Here is an 18,686-nt window from a genome sequence, read left to right on the forward strand (position 1 = left end):
TTCTAAGGAGTATTTTTACCCTGGCTCAGTGTTAACGTTGATAAAAATAGTCACAAATTAGTGCAGGAGTAGAAAGCAAATTTGGACCCTTTTTTTTTTTTTTCCTTTTCTGTTAAAACCATGCATCTATTTCTCTACCAGGAGTTAACCTCTTACATGCATTAATGACATATGGGATAAACCATCAACAAGTGCCCTTCCCTGACAAAATAACTCCTACCTTAATTAAATAATTAGGAAGGAAAGCTGAATTAAATAAAAAGTCTTTTTTTAAGATAGAACAAAGTGACTCAGTCCAAGAAATTCAGCATTGCATGAGGATGCTAACATCATACCAGCCCACCTGCCTGGTTCCTTGGCACCCAAATGCTTGCAAAGGTGATGGGGAGGCACCAGCCCCATTCTACAGATGAGAATAGTGCGGTATAGAAAATTGTGATTTTGCTCAATGTCACAGAGCAAACCAGAAGCTACCCTCAGAGCCCAGGTCATCCGAGCAAATTCCCAGAGGAAATACTGCTTGCAAAATACTGCTTTGAGCTGCCAGTCCATCATTAAACTGCCAGGAAGGAGCATCCTCTCTTGGTATGATGGATATTTTACCAATAAGCACCTGAGACAGGTGAAGACTCCTGCTAGAAGGAGCTTAATATTTTTATGGATTGATATCTGGGCCATGAATCATACCTGATACTTGTTATTAGATGTTGCAAACAGCTGACTGAGCAATGAGAAGATAAGTCCTAAGAAGGTTTACCTGCTACAGCCCAGAGTTTTTGGGGGAAGGGCTGCTTTGACAGCTGAGACTGAAAGAAAAATCCTTTTGGGGTGCAGTGTTATTGAGAAAGTGCATGTTAAAAAGAAAAAAAAAAAAAAAAAGCAAAGACATGCTTTTCAGAAGTTCATTTTTAAGAAAAAAATATGTTTTAACTTCTGACCAGCTTCTGATTGCAAATACTTTTGCTTTACTCTTCAAATCCTTGGGAACCCTAGCCCTCACCTAAGCTGTAGTTAGTTCCATGAGTCCCCTCATGGTGTGACACCTTCTGCCCTTTACTCAGACTTTGACTGCTCCCTTGGCTCAAAGTAGTGTCTGTCACGTCCTTGGGAGCCAGGGCACCGCAGAGGCTGTCAGGACCTGGAGCGAGTTTTGGGTAGACATCTGCTAACAATGCATTTACCTTGTGTTCTACCATGACTCAGGGTCTTTGTTTCTAAAACACAAGATGAAGACCCAGGTGGAAAACAGACCATCAAAACACAGCCTGCAGGTATGGCAGTTGGAGAACCTGGGAAAAGAGAGGTGGTGGCGCTGGAAATGAGGAACCCAAGATGGCAGCTGCATCAGCATCACAGGAGACCGGGATGGATGAGGACAAAAGCAATATCTGAAGCCAAGCCGGCAACGTGTGGCTGTGGGCATGGGGAAGTTGCCGGTCACCGTGCTGGGCACTGAGTAGAAAGACTGTGGGAGGAGAGAGCCTTTCCACAGCAGAACAATAACCAGAAAGACGCACACAACCCTGTCTATTAGAAGCTTGAGGCTGGTTGTGGCAGTACGGCACAGAGATGATGGCAATCCACGTGTAGAGCGGATATCGCTTTGTGCTGTCCTTGTTGCAAGCACTTGGGACTCTTTGGAGTTGAGCTGAAAGCTGCTCATTTCTGGACACGTGCTGATCTTCTAGCTGTCAGTGAAGCCACGTACATGGTGAGACAAACGCCACCAAGACCCTTGAGCCCCTGCCAACCCCGCTGTGCTGAAAGAGGTGCTGGCACACGCCATCCTGGCCTCAGCCTGCACGCTTCTGAGCTGCCATGTTTCAGGAAACCTCGCAGGTGCAAGGTGCCTTCTCCTTGCGGGGGGATTTGAGGGGGATGCCCACGGCTTTGCAGAGCAGAGCTTTCTTCTTTCACGGAAGAAATCCCCCTGGATGCAGCCCCGGCTGCTGCGGGGAGGGTGCAGGGCCTGGCAAAAGGAACCTGGCGCTGGGAGGATGATAACTCGGTCTGGCTTTTGGCTGAGGTGCATTTTGGAGCGGCTGACTCAAGAGGGCAGCATGCCGACAGGCTGGCACCAGCCGCTGCCCGCCGCGCTGCCCTGCCTGCTGCTGCCAGCCCTGCCTGTGCCTGCCTGCTGGCTTGCCCGGGGAATTCACCAGGATGAGCCGCACTCCTGAGGGCCAGGAAATGGGAGAAACGAGGGGGCTCTCTCCCGGTGTCCCTCAGCTCCTGGCTGGGCAGGCAGAGGATACCACAGAAGTGTTAGGTGACATTATTTTACTTTCACCCTCGTCACGGTGAAATCTGGTCTTGCCTCTGCAGGTGACGTGCCTGGAGCCTGTCCCGAAACTTATGTGGTTGCTAATGCGACCGCAAAATGGAGGTGAAACGTTTCACTTCTGGTTTCACAGTGCCGCACACCGGCTGTCACACCTGCCTCCCTCGCACCACCAAAGGGCAGCCAAGGAGTCCCCGTAAGATTTCTGGGCACTGTTTTCAGTACACCAAGGGCTTTAGACCCAGATGTGAGTCCTTTGCACAATCCGCTACTGTTCCCCTTATGAATTGAAGGTGCTTTGATAAACATACTGAAAGGTCAGCTATTTTCACCGTGACTGTGGCTTGCATAAGAACCTCAACATCCTCTGCTGCAAGAACAGCGTTAGTAACTTCCTACTGCAACACTGAATCACAATAGCTTCCCACAGCAACCAGCGGTAAAAATAAACTGGGCAAGGGGAAGTGGACAGCTTCTGCTGTTCCGCTTTCTCGGGCACACTTGAGTCACAAAAAAAGCGATGTAGAACAAGCCGTTTATTTTGCTGATGCCGATGAAATCCATGAACGGTTCGGAGCATGGTCCTGCTGAAACCATGGCGTGTTTTGCAACGGGATGCTCATCATGCTCAAAGTTAAGCATGTGCTCAAGTGCTGTGTTGAGTCTGTATTTTCATTAGGATCCAGACTTAAGAATTAGACTAATAGGAGACAGGGACCCCAGCACAGCCGAGTGCTGTTTTTGTACTAAAGACAGAGGAAAACGGCCTCCTTGGGATGTTTTATGTGTCGAAGGTGTATGAAAGACCACTGGGGAGACAGTGGCTCTGTCACGGTTTCAGTAGTAGATCATGGCTTTGAGAAAGCCAGATCTTGACTGGATGAAAAGTGTCTTCAAACACAATCCAGTTTGTAATTTTTGTCTTGAGACAACGTCATTTGAACAGCACAGTTTTATCAATATTACGACTAAGACTCTGTGTGTGTACACGTGTTTGTTTGCGTGTGTGGGGTGTTTTAAAGAACAATATCTTTCCTGTTACACAAGATACAGCCCAGCTCTTGAAATTCAGCCAGATGGGAAAAAACCCTGTTGAGACCTAGTCAGGTCACTGAGCCTGGGAATCTGCTGGCGAGACAGACCCTGGCTCTTCCCTTTGTAACACTATTTGCTGAGAAAGTTTATAGTAAGAGGCTAAAGAGAACAGAAGTTAGGGCAAAAAGGGAACATCTCATCTGTCCCAGAGCTGGGAGGAGGAGAAGCCGTTCTCCCTCCCACTCATGCCCACGGGAATTTGGAGAGCAAGGGCCTGTAGGATAACCCAGGTGAGAAGGGACCACAGGAGGGCTCTAGTCAAACCTCCTGCTTAAAGCTGGGTCAGCCCTGAGGTCAGAGCAGGTTACTCGGGACTGTGCTGAGTCGGCTCTTGAAAACCAACAAGGATGGAGATTGCACAACCTCTCCGAGCAACCCATCGGTGTTTCACTGCCTGCATGGTGAAAACAGACTGCAATAGAAGCAGCTCATATGAAACCACGTTTTTAATGTCATCCTGCTCATTAAAAAGAGAAAGATCAAATCTATTTTGTAACAGGAACAGTTTGTGTGAGGCACAGAAAACTTCTGGTACCAGAGGACTGACTCACATGAGAAGGCACGTAAAAGATGGAAGGAAACCAGAAGGGTGCCTCCAGTTACATTCCTGTCTTGAAATTTCAGTGTTGCAGCACAAAAGGTTTGTATTTATAGTAGTGGGTACCAATAGGGAAGATACTCTAAAAATAAACGAGGATGCACAGATAAAATCATCTATTTTGAAGCTCATTCTGAGAACGAAGGGGAATCCGGAGGCTTAATGAGTCGCAGCCAGTTTTATTTGGGAACTGCACGTTGCTGTCACGGACCGAGGCAGGGCTGGGCATGACCCACTCAAAGCCCACGCAGGCCTCCACACCCACCGGCCCGTGGGCCGTGTCACTCCACTCCCATAACTTTTTCTTAAACTTTTGGCTGAAACCCACCGGGGGGGTGGGGGGGGTGAGGGGGCGGTGTCCAGGCCCGGCGAGGCGGGCCGGGGTCCGCTGGCCGCCGCGCGCCTTCCCGCGCTCTGCCCCTCCGCCCTGCCCCGCCGCCGCGCAGGCTCCGCCCCTTCCCCCCCGGCGCGCCCTCATTGGCGGCGGGGGCGCGGCGGGGGGCGGGGCCGCGCGGCGGGGGGCGGGGCCGCGCCGCCCGGGGGCGCGCGCGCGCGGGGCCGCGCGGCAGGGGGCGGGGCGCGCTGCCGCTCGGCCGGCCCCGCCGCCCGGCCCGCCCCCCGAGGCATGACACGCCGAGCCGCCGGCGAACCCCGCTTTAAGTGAGGCCGCCGGGATGGGGCGCACCGCGTAGGGCAGAGCGGGGGCCCCGCCGCGCTCCGGGCCGCAGGCTAAGCGCGCACCCACGGCCGTGCGGAGCGGGAGCGGCGCCGCGTCCGGCGCAGAGCAGAGCCGAGCCCCACCGGGGCGGGGGACGGCGGCGGGGAGCAAGCGGAGCGGGGCCGCGTCCGGCCGCCGCGTGGGTGGCCGGAGGGGCCGGGCGCTGGCGGCCGCCGCTGCCGAGCCCCATGAAAACGCAGGTCTGGGGGAGCTCCCCGCGGGCGCCCATGGCTGCGGCGATGCCGTGCAAGAGCGCGGAGTGGCTGCAGGAGGAGCTGGAGTCGGGCGGCGGCCGCTCGCTGCTGCTGCTCGACTGCCGCCCCCACGAGCTCTTCGAGAGCTCGCACATCGAGACGGCCATCAACCTGGCCATCCCCGGGCTCATGCTCCGCCGCCTCAAGAAGGGCAACCTGCCCATCCGCTCCATCATCCCCAACCACGAGGACAAGGAGCGCTTCGTCAAGCGCTGCAAGGCCGACACCGTGCTGCTCTACGACGAGGCCACCGCCGACTGGCAGGACGGCGGCGCCGCCACCTCCGTCCTGGGGCTCCTGCTCCAGAAGCTGCGCGATGACGGCTGCAAAGCCTATTACCTGAAAGGTGAGCTGCCCCCCCCCCGCCTTTCCTCCGGCCCTTGGCCATACCCCCCCCCCCCGCAGCCCCCGGCCCCTGCATCGCCGGGCGCCCATCGCCTGGCCGGCCGGAGGTGACTGGGTTGTTTTGCTTCCTTCCCGCCTCCTCCCGCTGCCTGATCTGTTTTTATTTATATATATACATACGTATTTTCCCCCCTCTGCATCTCGCTTTAATCCCCCGCACAAAATGGTCGCAGGCTGGAAGCGGCCGGGAGCGCCCCGCTTCTTTCTGCGTCGCCTCCCCGGCAGCGGCGGGAGGGAGCCCCCCAACCTCCAGGCTGTGTCCCTTCCAGCGCTGCCCCGTCCCGAGCCGACCCCGGCTGGGCACCGCCGCCCCCCGGGGCGCCCTTCGCCTCTGCTCCCCGGAGGGTGCCTTGCGGGGCTCCCCGCCCCGGCGCCAGGCTTCCCTCCGGTAAGAATGGCCAGATTTTGGGGAGGGGGGGGAGAGCAGGAGAGCACCCCCCCCCCTTTTTTTTTTTTTTTTTCCCCTTCCCTTCCCCGTCTCCCGAAAGCGAGCGCTTGGCTTTTTCTCCCTGTTTCCCTGGATGTGCCGGCGGGGCTGGGAAGGGGGCAGCCCGGCGGCTCCCCCAGGGCAGGGCGATGGAGGAGCGGGGAGCCCTGCTGCAGGGGTGCAGAGCCCCGCACATGCCCTTTCGTGAGGACTGGGGTGGTTTGGGGTTTTGGATTTTTGTGGGGGGTGGGGGTGGTGTTTTTTGGCCATTTTGAAGGATCCCAGCAGGCCTCCGCAGCGGGCTGAGCAGAACCCACAGCTGGGCTGCTGGGACCCTTCCCATCCTCCCAGTCCTTCCAGTCCGGTCGCTGGGTGGCGGGTTTGAGGCAGAAATAACAGGAGAACGGAGGAGTGTGGGGGGAGAGTGGTGAAGAAAGTTGCCACTCGCAGCCCTTTAAAAAACACTGCTGCTTCCTGATAGACCGTTTTTGGGTAGCCGAGGGAGCCCCTGGTATGGGGTTGGGGTGACAGGGGGACAGGAAGGTATTTGGGGACCAGCCTTCAAGGCTGCGGTGCCTTCACAAGCTTCCTTCAAAGGTGACATGGTGTGGGGGGCCAAGCACAGGGGTTCATCCTGCTTGCCCCCCACCGTCCCTCCGCTCCCTGCACATGTCGGTGGGTGAGTCTCCCATCCCGGTTTGGGGTTTCCTGATGGGCCCCGTTTCTCCTTCGCTTTGTCTTCCCGTTTCTCTCCCCATCATCCTCTTCCCTAGCAGCAAGGAGCAGCTTTGAAGTTACTCCTAAGCTCTCCCCGATGGGCAGGGGAGGAGCTGAGCCCCTTTCTCTGCCTTTTTCCGGGAGTCTCGGTGGGAAATGTTTCCAATTAAAATTCCAAAATGGCTCCTCGGCGCTGTCTGGCGGCACGGGGGGAGGAGGAGGACGAGGACGAGCCTTTTTCATGAATGGATGTGGCAGGAGCTGTCTGTCCTGCTCAGTGACCCCGCCACAACCGCCGAACCCACTAACAAAGTTTCCAGGAGGCCTTTCTAATTAAACCATTTGTCAGTGTCAGATACCGATGGCTGAGCTCCGGCTTAATATTGCCTGGAAAGGAGGTAGATCGGTGGGGTTTTTGCTTCCCTGCCTCTGCCTTCCTTCCCAAGCTGTTGAGCCGAGGAGCCGGAGAAAAGGACTTAGCAGCAGATGTGAAGGGTCCCATCCCTCCTCAAACCTCCTGTGGTTTGGGTGAAGAACAAACCTGTGACACTGCTGTGTCGCAAAACGTGTTTGTAGTGATAAAATAGGTGTGAGGATCACTCTTTGGCAAAACTCACAGCCATTTTTCCTGCTTGAAGGTGAATTATTTTTATTGGGTTTTCGTGCTGGGCTGGGTACGTGGTGGTTGTTCTTGCTTTATCTTTTCAGAGGCACATACTTTTGTGCTTTTCTGTCTAGGTGACATAATAGCTCTTGCCTAAACTGCCCCAGACCCATATTTCTGAGAAGCTAAAGAAGGCGAGATTGTCCTTTGCCATTGATTTTTATTTTTGGATGTTTGTTTCTTTTGCGAGTGAGATTTGGTCACTATTTATCACAAGCAATATCAAACTTTGTAAGAAACACTCTGGTTTCCCAGGACCTGTTTGCTCAGTAGCAATCTGCTGAGGGAAGATGAAGAAGCAGGGAGATGCCTTCCTTGGTGTGAAGTTGAATGTATACCAACTTTTTGCTGTTAAAAGACTTGCTAAGTAACATGCACCTGTGTCCAGGTAGAAGGATTTCTCATTCTGAAGATTAAAACACCTTTTTCTCTCTGCCTCTCCCCTTCCCTCTCTCCTTTCCCCCTTCCCAGGTGGCTTTAACAAGTTTCAGACTGAGTATTCGGAGCACTGCGAGACGAACCTTGACAGCTCCTCGCCCAGCAACTCTCCCCCTGCATCAGTCCTTGGCCTGGGAGGACTGCGGATAAGCTCCGACTGCTCGGACGGCGAATCCGACAGGGAACCCAGCAGTGCCACGGAGTCAGATGGGAGCCCCATCCCTAACAATCAGCCTGCCTTTCCAGTCCAGATCCTACCTTACCTGTACCTGGGCTGTGCCAAAGATTCGACCAACTTGGACGTCCTGGGCAAATACGGCATTAAATACATCCTGAATGTGACTCCCAACCTGCCAAACATGTTTGAGCACGACGGAGAGTTCAAGTACAAGCAGATCCCCATCTCAGATCACTGGAGCCAGAACCTCTCGCAGTTCTTTCCCGAGGCCATTGCTTTCATTGGTAGGTAGTTGGCAGAACATCTCTTTTCATACTCACCGCTTGGGAATGTGGCAAGCAACTTCCCAGGGCTGTTGCTCGTCTCTGGCCTCACCTCTCCCAGGCACAGCATTGGCGCTAGCTTAGCAGCTGAGCGTCACGCTGCCGAGGTGACACTTCTGGTGCGTGTCACCCTGGCTGGGTTCAGGGAGGCCTCCCCTTCCAAAATTCAGCTCTCTTGCAGCACCTCAGCTGGGTTACCTGCAAGTGGTAGGACCGGCCCCTCTGGACCTGGCCCCGCTGTCTCTTGCCCTTGTATGGGGATTTGCACTTGTGTGAAATGGCTGAACTGAGGCAGTGGGGAGCTCCTTTCCCTGCTTTGCTCAGAGGAATGAATGTCGATGGGAGCTGCATTAACGTGACTGGTGCCAGCAATTCCTGAGCCTGTGGTTAAAATTGGTGGTGGGGGGATGTTTTCTTTTCCTCAGGGGATTTGCTAGTCTAGTTGTGATCCCACTGTAAGTCACCCTAGCATAACTAACTCCTTGTATGGATACTTCTCCCAAGGTAAGTGTCAACACAATGAGTTAGTGATTATAATTACACTGCAGAGCTCAGCTGGAAAAACTGCTGTGCAGACAGCCCCCGAGACAGCTTTGGCTGGTCGTGGGGAGGGGCGCAGTGGGGCAGATCTCTTCACCCAGGCTAGTGTTGATGTTTGAAAATTGCTTCTTATTCTGTGAGAAGTGTCTGTCGGACTGAATAGGGATGTACACTTCCAGCATGACCTATGCTGTCTGCTGGTGATGGTCGTTAGCCTAATCAGTTCTGATTTATGGGGGGTGAGTGGCACAGGTAGTCACTACCATCATTAACTATTAAAAGCCCTGTGGCTTCATATCTGGTTAACCAGTGTAGGTAAAGGCGAGGGGGACCTTTACCTTTGGACTGAAATTTGTGCAGCCCATTTCAATCCTGCTTTGTTACCCTCCCTGGTTTCGGACCCTGCTGCGTGCACTCACTTGCTGTGCTGTCAGGCCTGAAACCCGGCAGGAAGGTGGTAGGTCCTTGGCTGCTTTTCAGCCGTTGGAAACCCTGGTTCCCATGTGCTCTCCTTCGCCTCCAGCTCTCTAGTAACACAACTGTGGTCAGAAGCGGCTGCTTCAGTGTGGCAGCAGGGACCTGTCTGATGTCCCATCTTCACTTCCCGCATGGGACAGTTAGTACTAAATGTCAGGGGTGAGGTTCAGGGTCCCTGCTGGCATGTGGCATTTGGGATCCATCTGCTCCAGTCAGAGGATGTCTCCCTGCACACAGCACTTGTGCTTCCCAGTTAATGACAGGAAATGGAGGATTACCTCACTCTAAAACCAAACACCAAGAAATGTGGCATGGGTCAGATGAAAAGCAAAAATGTCTCAGAAAAATGTTGAACGGGGAGAGACTGAGGGGAGGGCTGGGTATGCTGGGGGTGATTGCCCACTCTACTGGAAATTCTTGCCTGGTTTTGGAAGCTGGGGCAGAAAACGTGTTGTGGCTTGGGTCTGGATTTTGTTTTATCTGCACCTTCTTTGCCCTTCTCTGCGCTCATGGTGCCAGTGTCTCTTACCTCCGGCTTTGCCTGAGGATCCTTTTTCTCCTGCCACCTTCTCCCTCCTCGCCAAGCTCTCAGTCAAATGACTGACTTGAAATAGGGCTGCTCAGAAGTAAGCAGTGCTGGGTACTTGCGTGCATTCAGTGCTCTCAGCAGCGTGTCCCTCTTTCAGCACTAAGATGTCAATTCATAAAGGGATCACGCTGTTCCGACTGTGTGAGAGACAATGAGTGTGTGTGTGCTTTTCAATCGGTGGCAAGGGAGGGGAAATTTCATCGCTGTTCTCTCGCCATTTTTTGGTCCAGCCTGCATTCCTGCTCCCTGCTACCATTCATCCTGAGAGTCTCCTCCAACCAAGCGTTTGTTTGTAGTGAAGTGTGTTTCTGTCGATCCTAAAGAACAATTTCACAATAAGGGAAGTTCCTGCACTTCAGACTCTGCTTAAATTGGCTTTGACTACATTCACATTACTTTCTAGTGGAAGGAGGACAAGAACAGTAGAAGAGAGTAACTTGTGTGGTGCTGGGCTGCAGCCTTGCATCGAGTACACAGCCTTCCCCGGTTAATTGGTGTTGAGGTGGGTGTGCTGTGCCTGACCACCAGCATCTCCCTGGAGCAGTTGCTTTCAGCTCCACCTGCCTTCTGTGGGTTACTCCATTTCTCTGAATAGAGGGTACCGATGCTCCCTAGGCAAGGGATGTGTTGCCAGGCTTGATTAGTACTTCTCAAGCACATGAGATGCTTGGCCTTGCTGTGCGAACAGGGATGTGCAGCTTCGCTGTGCAGTGGGAATATCTCAGGAGCCCTTTGGGGAGAGATGTGGGTGTCAAAGGGACAGAAGATGGTGTCACTAGGAGCAGGGGATCCAGTTCTGGCAGTCATCCTGGTCCTGGGAGCTTGCAGCTGCCACCTGGCCCTGCTCCAAAGCCGTGCATTTTTGGTGCAGAATAATAGACTCCCCCTTCCCCTTGTCTTGTTTCAGATGAGGCCCGTTCCAAGAAGTGTGGGATCCTTGTTCACTGCCTCGCCGGCATCAGCCGGTCTGTAACAGTCACTGTCGCCTACTTGATGCAAAAACTCAACTTGTCCCTGAATGATGCCTATGACTTTGTGAAAAGGAAAAAATCCAACATTTCCCCAAACTTTAACTTCATGGGCCAGCTCCTGGACTTTGAGAGGACTCTGGGACTCAACAGCCCGTGTGACAACCGCTCACCCAGCGAACAGCTCTACTTCACCACCCCTACCAACCACAACCTGTTTCAGCTGAACACTCTGGAGTCCACATGAAGGGGATGCCGCCTGGTTGGGAACTTGAGCATCGAATCGCTTCTCTTGAGCATTTCAACTCTTACAAAAATATCTGTCTTGCCAGGCAGCTCTGAAAGGACTAGCTTCTCTGGGCAGAGGTGCCTGATCGCTGCTTTAAGAAGGCTAATGCCGTTCATTAGTATCCTGATCAAAGTGGTTTGAAGAGGTAGTCTTTTTACAGGGGGTTATTTAATACGGGCGATGTTACAGCGTTTTGAACGCAGCTGTTACCGGCAATAACCGCTTTCCAGGGTGCATTGGGACTGTCAGAGCACGCACACATGTGAAGAGCTACCAGGGGTTAGCTTGCTGTGGAAAGTGAGGAGATTTATGCACTTGGAAACCTTAAACAAAAGGTGTTGGGCCAAGACTGTTTTAAAACCCAAGTTTACTTTTTTTGATTTTAAAAAAAGAAAAGGTAGATCTTACTCGAGCTTTGGGTTCAAACTCTTTTTAAATATGTAAGTTCCTGACTGTTTGTACAGACGAGGTTGCAAAACCAGTATTTTATTCGTTTCTTGTTTGATCATTTATTATTTTTTTTAATCAAATGTTTATATTGACCAAATGCATTTTGCACACTTTGTGAAGCCTTGGTATGTCCTGGCATATTACTGGGTACTCCAGAGAGAGATACATGCTGCTGCTGTTGTTGTTAGCATCTGGTAGGAAGCTTTGTTATGTGTGAAGGCCAGTTGGGCTTAAATGCAACCCCTTCACCACTCCTGCACTCACAATCACAAACTCTGCACTGATTCAGCCAAGGTGACTAAGCCGCAAGCTTTTTTTTTTTTAACGCCACCCCTGCCAAAAACACTGTTTGCTATTGCCAGAGGTAAAACTCTTGTAGCCTCCAGAGCTGGTAGAAGCATGTCTGAGCCCAGCTTCGTTCTCTGCTGCCTGTTGACTGACTTAACGTCATCCGGCTGGCCCAAAACCATTCCAGCTTCCCGAGTACAGAAGGTAGTTGTGATGTTGGCGTTTCTCGTGCACACTTGATTCTTTTCCATGTGTGCGGGGTGGAGGGGGGAACACGGCGAGCGCCTGGAGCAGAGCGAGGATTGCGTAGCGGGACGGGACTGAATCGTCACACATGGAGCGTGTGAGGGGAGTGAAGAGATGTGGAAATGATGAGAAGAGCGATGTAACAGAGAATTTTTTTATATATATGAATATATATATTAACTGGCAAATTCTGAGATGATTGGAGCTTTTGACAGAGGTTCTGATTTCTTTTTTTCTTCCTCTTTCAAATAACTTTATGCCGTGCCTTCTATTCTGAGAAGACTTGTTTATATTTCTGGCTAGTGTTTGGCAAACACCTTATACCAAGCCGGGAGGGGAGGAAGTGGTAGTAATTTCTGGGAGGAGGGCAGAACGGATTTGGAGATTTCTTTATTGGCTGCAATGTAGTCCCTCCTTTCTCCCCCCTCCCTGTCCACTTTAACTCTCATGTAACTGAAAAAAAAAAAAAAAGCCACGGATTTTTTCTAAATATCCAGTTTTTTGTACTTTTTTTCAAGAAAAAGAAAAAAATAATAAAAAAAAAATCTCCATCTGGAGGAATGTTTGATGCTGTCACATCCTGAAACCGTTCTTTTTGTTAAAGATGTTACCAGAATGTTGGAATGAGCTTCTCTTTCTTGTTTTCTGGTTGTTTTTTGTTTGTTTGTTCGTTGGGTTTTGTTTGCAACAATGTTGGGATCGTGGGTCATTGGAAGGGAGAATGGGCGTAAGTACGGTTGCGAGTGAGAAAATTGAGAATATCCTAATTGCATCTTACCTCATGGAGGAATTTATTTTTTCAGGGATTTTTTGACAGTGCATCTGTATTGCATTACAGCTAAGCTGGTTTGTAAAGGCTTCCTGTGCTGTTAGTGGTCTTTCTTCTTTAAAGGAAAAAAAAGATGCATCTTCTGATGAGTACAAATGAGAGCTTGTTAGTGAGGAATGGTTCTGCTTTCTGAGTTATGAAGGAAAATTAGTGACCCTATATATACTGATCCAATATTGGGACTTTGTTTATATTGCAAATAAATATTATTTTTTCTTTAAAAATGATGTTTGTGTCAGATGCTTGTCTAGCCTCTGCCCATATAAGGACATGCTGCTCTTATCCGTTTTTTTATGGTCGATTAGTATTCTTCTGTGACCATGAAGAGCATTTGCTGGGCAGTGTTCAAGTGTGGTGTTTGGTTTCATGCACAGCTTAATTTTTAAGACCTGTGGTAAAATGGAGAGGGGGAGGTGGGAGGGTGAGGAGAGGGATATGGGGTATTGGTTAAACCAGAGAACAAAGAACAGCTTGAGAATGGGACCGGCTTTGACCCCAGCCATTCCTCTGTGCCAAAAATAAATATATAAACTAAAGACACTTTTGTTCACTGTTTAAGTGTGGCCTGCAAAGGCATGGCAAGGCCTTGCCCACAACTGTTGTGGTAGACTTCATTGCTGTAGGAAGGCAAGAAGTCATGGCCTTGTGGGCCACCTGATGATGACTTCTGGGTCTCATGGAGAGCAGGAGTCCCCTCCTACATCCTCGGTGGGGGGCCAAACCCACAGACACAGTGTCACTTATGGGCTGGGCTGTTCCCTGTGCTCCCTGGCCACAGGTGCAAGCAATTTGTAGGAAACCTGGAGGGGCTGATGAGGATGCTTTAGGGTGAAACGTGGCTCCAAGTGTCTGAGCCCAGCGGTGGCTCTCCATGCCTCTGCTTGTAACTGGGCAGGAGTGGGTTCCTTTCCCAGCATTCCTTGTTTTAACTTAAATGACAAGAAATTAAATGACTGTCTACTCAGTTGTTCAATTCCTCAATGTGAGTATGTGTGTGTCGTCTTGTTCTTCTAATCCTAGGACCTGAGCACCAAAGATAGCTAGTCTTACTCCAGAAGGAGCTCAGGCTGGTGGATGTGGAGTCCCTCACAGAGCAGCCGAGGTAGTCAGAGACTGAAGCAGGAGCCAAGGGAGTGTGTGTGTGAGAATTTGTTTGTTTACTCCTTGCTTGCATGATGGGAATCTATATATTGATTTAGAGGCCTGTTTGTGGCTCAACAAATTAAAATCTACCTGGTATGCAGGGAAAAGAAGACCCTTAGGTTTTCCCCTGTAATTACATGGCAGAGTAACTCTTGAGGAAGATATGAAACCATGCTGGAGGCTGGCTGTGCACTGAAGGAGTGCAGAACAGCTTGTCAGGTGTATGGCTATATTTGCTTCCATCTAATTTCCTCTTATGATTTTCTGCTAAGGTGTGGAATAGGATATTAGCAGTTAGCATTAGCTCTGTAAGCACATTTGCACGGTAGCTGAGTTGTGGCTGACTGGAACAGCACAGCTGCTATTTGTTACGGCCTCAGTGGAGGAGCTGGTGTGCAGGCAGCTGCCAGGTTGCTCCTCAGCAGGCAGCTCCCTCGGGGTACCTGATCCTGGGAGATACAAGTCTGTTATGAGTGTCCTGCCACTGCTGCACTCAGAAGCCCCTTTGCCAAAGGAACGAGACAGCTTGTCTGACAACCATCCTGCCACCTGCAAGTGCTCTTTGCTCCAGGACCCAAAGGAGCCTTTTCCAAGCTTCCTGGACTTGACAGCAAGGAGCAGCCAGCCTGGCTGGTCCTCAGCCATCAGTGTTTTACAGATGTCTTGCACTGAGCTTCTTGGCTTCTTGGGTTTCCTTGGAGACCTGATGTCCTGTAATTTAGTGAGGAGACAAGAACTGGCATCAGGAAAGGGGCAATGCTGGAGAAATAGTTACAGAGAGAAAAGAGAGCGTGGGGTCTGTCTACACTCCCTTGCAGAGGCGGGCACGAGCACTAGCTGAGCGTAGGAGCACAGGCTGAGTGAGAAAGCTGGTTATGTTCAGATCGGTGGAATTTGGCAAGGAGATACCGCTTCCCACACGAAGCAGGGAGAAGCTCCTTGGTTAACCCATTGATTGCAGACAAGCTGCTCGTAAGGTGCTCTGTTCTACAAAACCAGGTAATCTGCTTGAGCACAAAGATCTGCTGTCCCTGGGTTTTCACTTGTGATGCCACAAGCCCTTAGGCAATATGAGTGGGAATATGAGTGGGAATTTATCTTTTTTTTTTTTTTAGATGACTTTGTCTTACTTCTCTGATTCGAACAGTTAGAGGGACCACAGGACCCAAGCGCTCTCAAAAAGTTTCTCCCTCCATTTCAAGTCATGGTAAAAGCACAAAGCTCTGAACACAAGTAGAGCTAAACTTCTGCAGTTCCCCACCAGGAAGCCTGGGTTGCTGATTTTGAACACTTCCTGCAGGCCTCTGCACAGCACATCCCATTCTGCCTCCTTCCATGCTGCCTGGCAGAGCCTGGATGCTCACTCCAGCTGGAGAGGGAAGGGCAAGGAGAACAGGTATGTCCTGAGCATGAGGGTGACTGAAATCTTGTGAAAGAGAAGAGCAAAGAGTTGGTTCCCTGGGCAGCACAGGAAGGATTACTTGTGGTCATACACAGCAATAGAGAGACAACTCAAAGGCAGGGGAGATGTGCCCCAAACAACTGCAGGAGGGAGGCATGAAGGGGTGGTGGAAGCAGCATCAGGAGCCCAATGAGAAGGACATGAGCTTGGGGAAGGTGATTTGGGGTTACTTGTATCTCCCTTGCTTGTGTCTACCCTTACCCCTCTCCTAGGCCCTTATTTCTTGGTGTGGCATCAAACACGCTCTAAGCATGATGCAAGTCATCCTCCGCAGCTCTGAACTTGCTTGCTATTGCGTCACACAAATGCACGTGAGAAAGCAGACTCTTCCTGCCACCATCTGAATTTGGGTGCTCACATTTCCAAGGTAACCAGGTTATTTGTGGGCTGTTATTTTCTTTTTTTACCCTTTATGTGAGCAAATCAGGCTGTTTGCAGTGTTGCGAAGGCATGTAAATAGTTCAGCTAATCAACACATCCTTGTACTTACAGCTGACTGGAACAGGCTGTGATAGTCATGCTCTGGGCTGCTTGGAAAGTGTGTGAAGTGGGCTTTTTTATGGATTTTGTCATTTGCTCCTGTGCTTCTTCAAATCTTTCTCTTAATTATGCTTGAGGTCAGAGTGCTGGGCTGGCTAATGTAATTTGGGATGAGAGGGCAGATGAGGAAATGTTCAGCAGGTAGGGAGAGCAGCTCATGGGAATCCCATCCAGCCTCCACATCCTGTTCCTGCAAGTTCCTCTATTCAAGCTGCAAAGTTCTGTTTTCTACTGGCTTTGTCTTTTGAACTTGTTACTGTGTTGCCCAGTAGCACAGGCCCAAAAGATGGGCTGCAGTGAGGCTGCCCAGAGCTGCCATGAGGTCACTGCTGGATCCCCAGCCTGGGTGTGAGACTTAGGAGATGCCACCAGAAGAGTGTGTCGTGAGGGCAACATCAGTGCTGTCTGCTGGCAGTTGTATTGCACTGAGGAGGCTTGCCATGCAGCGATGGGGGCAAGCAGGTGCTGAGGGTTGCCATGCCTGGCTGGGCAATGTGGGGTCCGGGCTGCCACACACAGTTTAGCTAGTGACATGATAATGAAGCAGCAAATGTGCCTGTTTCCTGGGGGCCATGCTCAAGTTTAAGTGACTGTGTGGCATCTGTTTAGTATCTGCCTTAAACTGGGGGGGAACTGTGAGGCGGGGAGCAATACGGCAGTGGACCTCAGGGCAGGGCTCTCCTCAGGGTGGGCAGTGGCAGCCATTTTGTGTCCTTCCTCTCCACAGCACGCCCCTTCCTGTCATGGCTGCTGCTGCCCTGAGGGGTGTGCACCGGCCCTGCTTCCTGGGTCAGCAGGGCTTGTAGTGAGGGGAGAAATTATCTTGGTGAGCACTGTCTCCTTTTCCTAGACTGACTTTGTCTCTGCTCTCACTTTTTTCCCCTCCAAAACACCTGAGAGGCTACGGTGACACCTTGGGTGGCACCTGAGGGGACCCCGACTGGTGGCCTGGGAAGGTCTGAAAGACTCGTGGCCATCATGGTGGTACAGAAAAGTGGCTGGGTCCTGTGAAAGAGGCATGGGAGGATGAACATCTGGGGGAAGACTCTGTGTGGCGGGCAGCAGCTGAACCCCTGAGCCTGTAATGGCGGCGGCAGTCCTTGGCAGCTGTGATGGTGCTGGAACCAGTGGTCAGAGTCTATGAGCTGCTTGCAATGGAATTGTAAGTTTCTGGTGCCTCCGGGCTCCTCCCTGACACCTTCATGCTGCCCTTCTCAGCTGTGTCACGATCATGTTTTTGGGCTGGGAGCTGGGTCAGGGCGGAAGCTGCGGTTCAGCTTTGATGGCTCAGTCAAGGGTTGGGGATTAATTATGGGTTGGGAATTAATCATGCAGCAGGCACAGACACCCAGGCTGGCTGTACAGCCCCAGATTGCTGGTGTCTGGCCTCTGTGGGCCATGTGGACCCCTCAGTGCTGGGGCAGTATGGACCCCCCTCCCCTGCCTAGTGCAAGGCAAGACCACCAGCTCTCTCTGGCCTTTCTTTCTCCCTTCTGGTTGGTTGTGCTCATAGCTAAACTTGCACTTGTTCTGCATTATCCTTATTTGCTTTCCTTGGTTTCTCCACTGCTTTCTGTTTCTTCAGATAGTTGGGATTTGAGGTACTCTCACCTGGCAGCTGCTCCTGCGAAGCTGTGGTCCTTCTGCAGGAATGGCTTTCTCCCAGAGACATTGGGGCATGTCAGAAATGGAGACCAGCTGTGCTCTGGGGAGATTTGGGGGGGGATGTGTGTTACTTCTGTGCCGCTCAGTGGTGCGAGCAATCCAAGAGCACGTAGGACCTTAAGAAGTAACTGGTGAGGGAACCAAGCATGAGTGGAGGAAGGGGAATCCAGACAGATTTATTTATTTTCCTACTTTCTTTCCCTGGAGAAACATCTGGCTTATGTAAAGCCATTTGCTGGGTTTCTCACTGCTTTATTTTGAAAGTCTGTGTATTCAGGCACTCTGCTCTTCTCATCTCCCTGCTCTTCTCATCTCCCATCACTGCCTCAAGGGCAGATTCTTCATGATTTGGGGTTTTGCTTTTATGAAGTTTACTCTTTGTTTCTGGTCTGTGTTGTCTTCTTTTTTTCTTTTCTTTCCTTTACTTCCCTCTTCTTGTGAAGGACTGCTCTAGTTTGGCTTGTGGTTTTGCCTTGTTTTCTTCTGAGAGGTGAACTGTTGTGATAAACCCTGCACAAAGTGGGAGGGAGCAGACTGGTGCGTTGGCGAGACCCTGGTCACTGATACGGCATTAGTGAAAGCCCTGTGCCAGCGAGAAGCTGAGCTCTGAGGTTTGATTGTGGATGCAACACCCTAGAAGCACAGCATTTTTCTGTATGGGAGACTTTGAATTGAAATGTGTATAAGGGAGTGCAGTTGGAGGGGTTGTGACTTTGGGTTTGGGGTAAGCACTCTCCTTCCTTTTGCCAATGTGGCTCTGAATTGGACCCATCATTTTACTATGCAATCCTGTCAGTGAAGTGCTCAGTACCTGGTGGAAGATTTACAGCACTGCTCCAGTGATGCAGTTTGTTTGGGTCTTACTCTAAATTTGCCACTTACTCTCCCTGGATGGCTGGTTCCCTGCTGCTTGGAGCAGGCAGCAGTCCAGGCTGGATCATACCCCTGAGCAGGATCCTCTTGGAGCTGTGCAAAGCAGGATGCTGGATGTGAGTTTGAGGGGATTCAGGGTGCTGCACCTGCAAGAAAGCTGTCCTCTCCTCCGACAGAACAAGGATCAGCTCTGCCGTCAGCTCTGTCTCCGTGTCCTCTCTGCCATTCA

At 51.3% G+C, this 18,686-nt stretch overlaps 1 protein-coding gene across 1 annotated transcript; it reads left to right on the plus strand.

Moving 5' to 3' along the window:
* Positions 1 to 4,632: 4,632 nt before the first annotated feature.
* On the plus strand, positions 4,633 to 13,001 carry DUSP7 (dual specificity phosphatase 7). The gene is made up of 3 exons (XM_074879477.1): positions 4,633 to 5,292; positions 7,631 to 8,059; positions 10,612 to 13,001. Exons 1-3 carry the CDS (start codon positions 4,881 to 4,883, stop codon positions 10,917 to 10,919), a joined length of 1,149 nt encoding a protein of 382 aa, XP_074735578.1. The 5' UTR covers positions 4,633 to 4,880; the 3' UTR covers positions 10,920 to 13,001.
* The last annotated feature ends 5,685 nt before the right edge of the window (positions 13,002 to 18,686 follow it).

This window comes from Strix uralensis, chromosome 10 (assembly GCF_047716275.1).
Source record: "Strix uralensis isolate ZFMK-TIS-50842 chromosome 10, bStrUra1, whole genome shotgun sequence".
In the NCBI taxonomy this organism is placed as follows: domain Eukaryota; kingdom Metazoa; phylum Chordata; class Aves; order Strigiformes; family Strigidae; genus Strix; species Strix uralensis.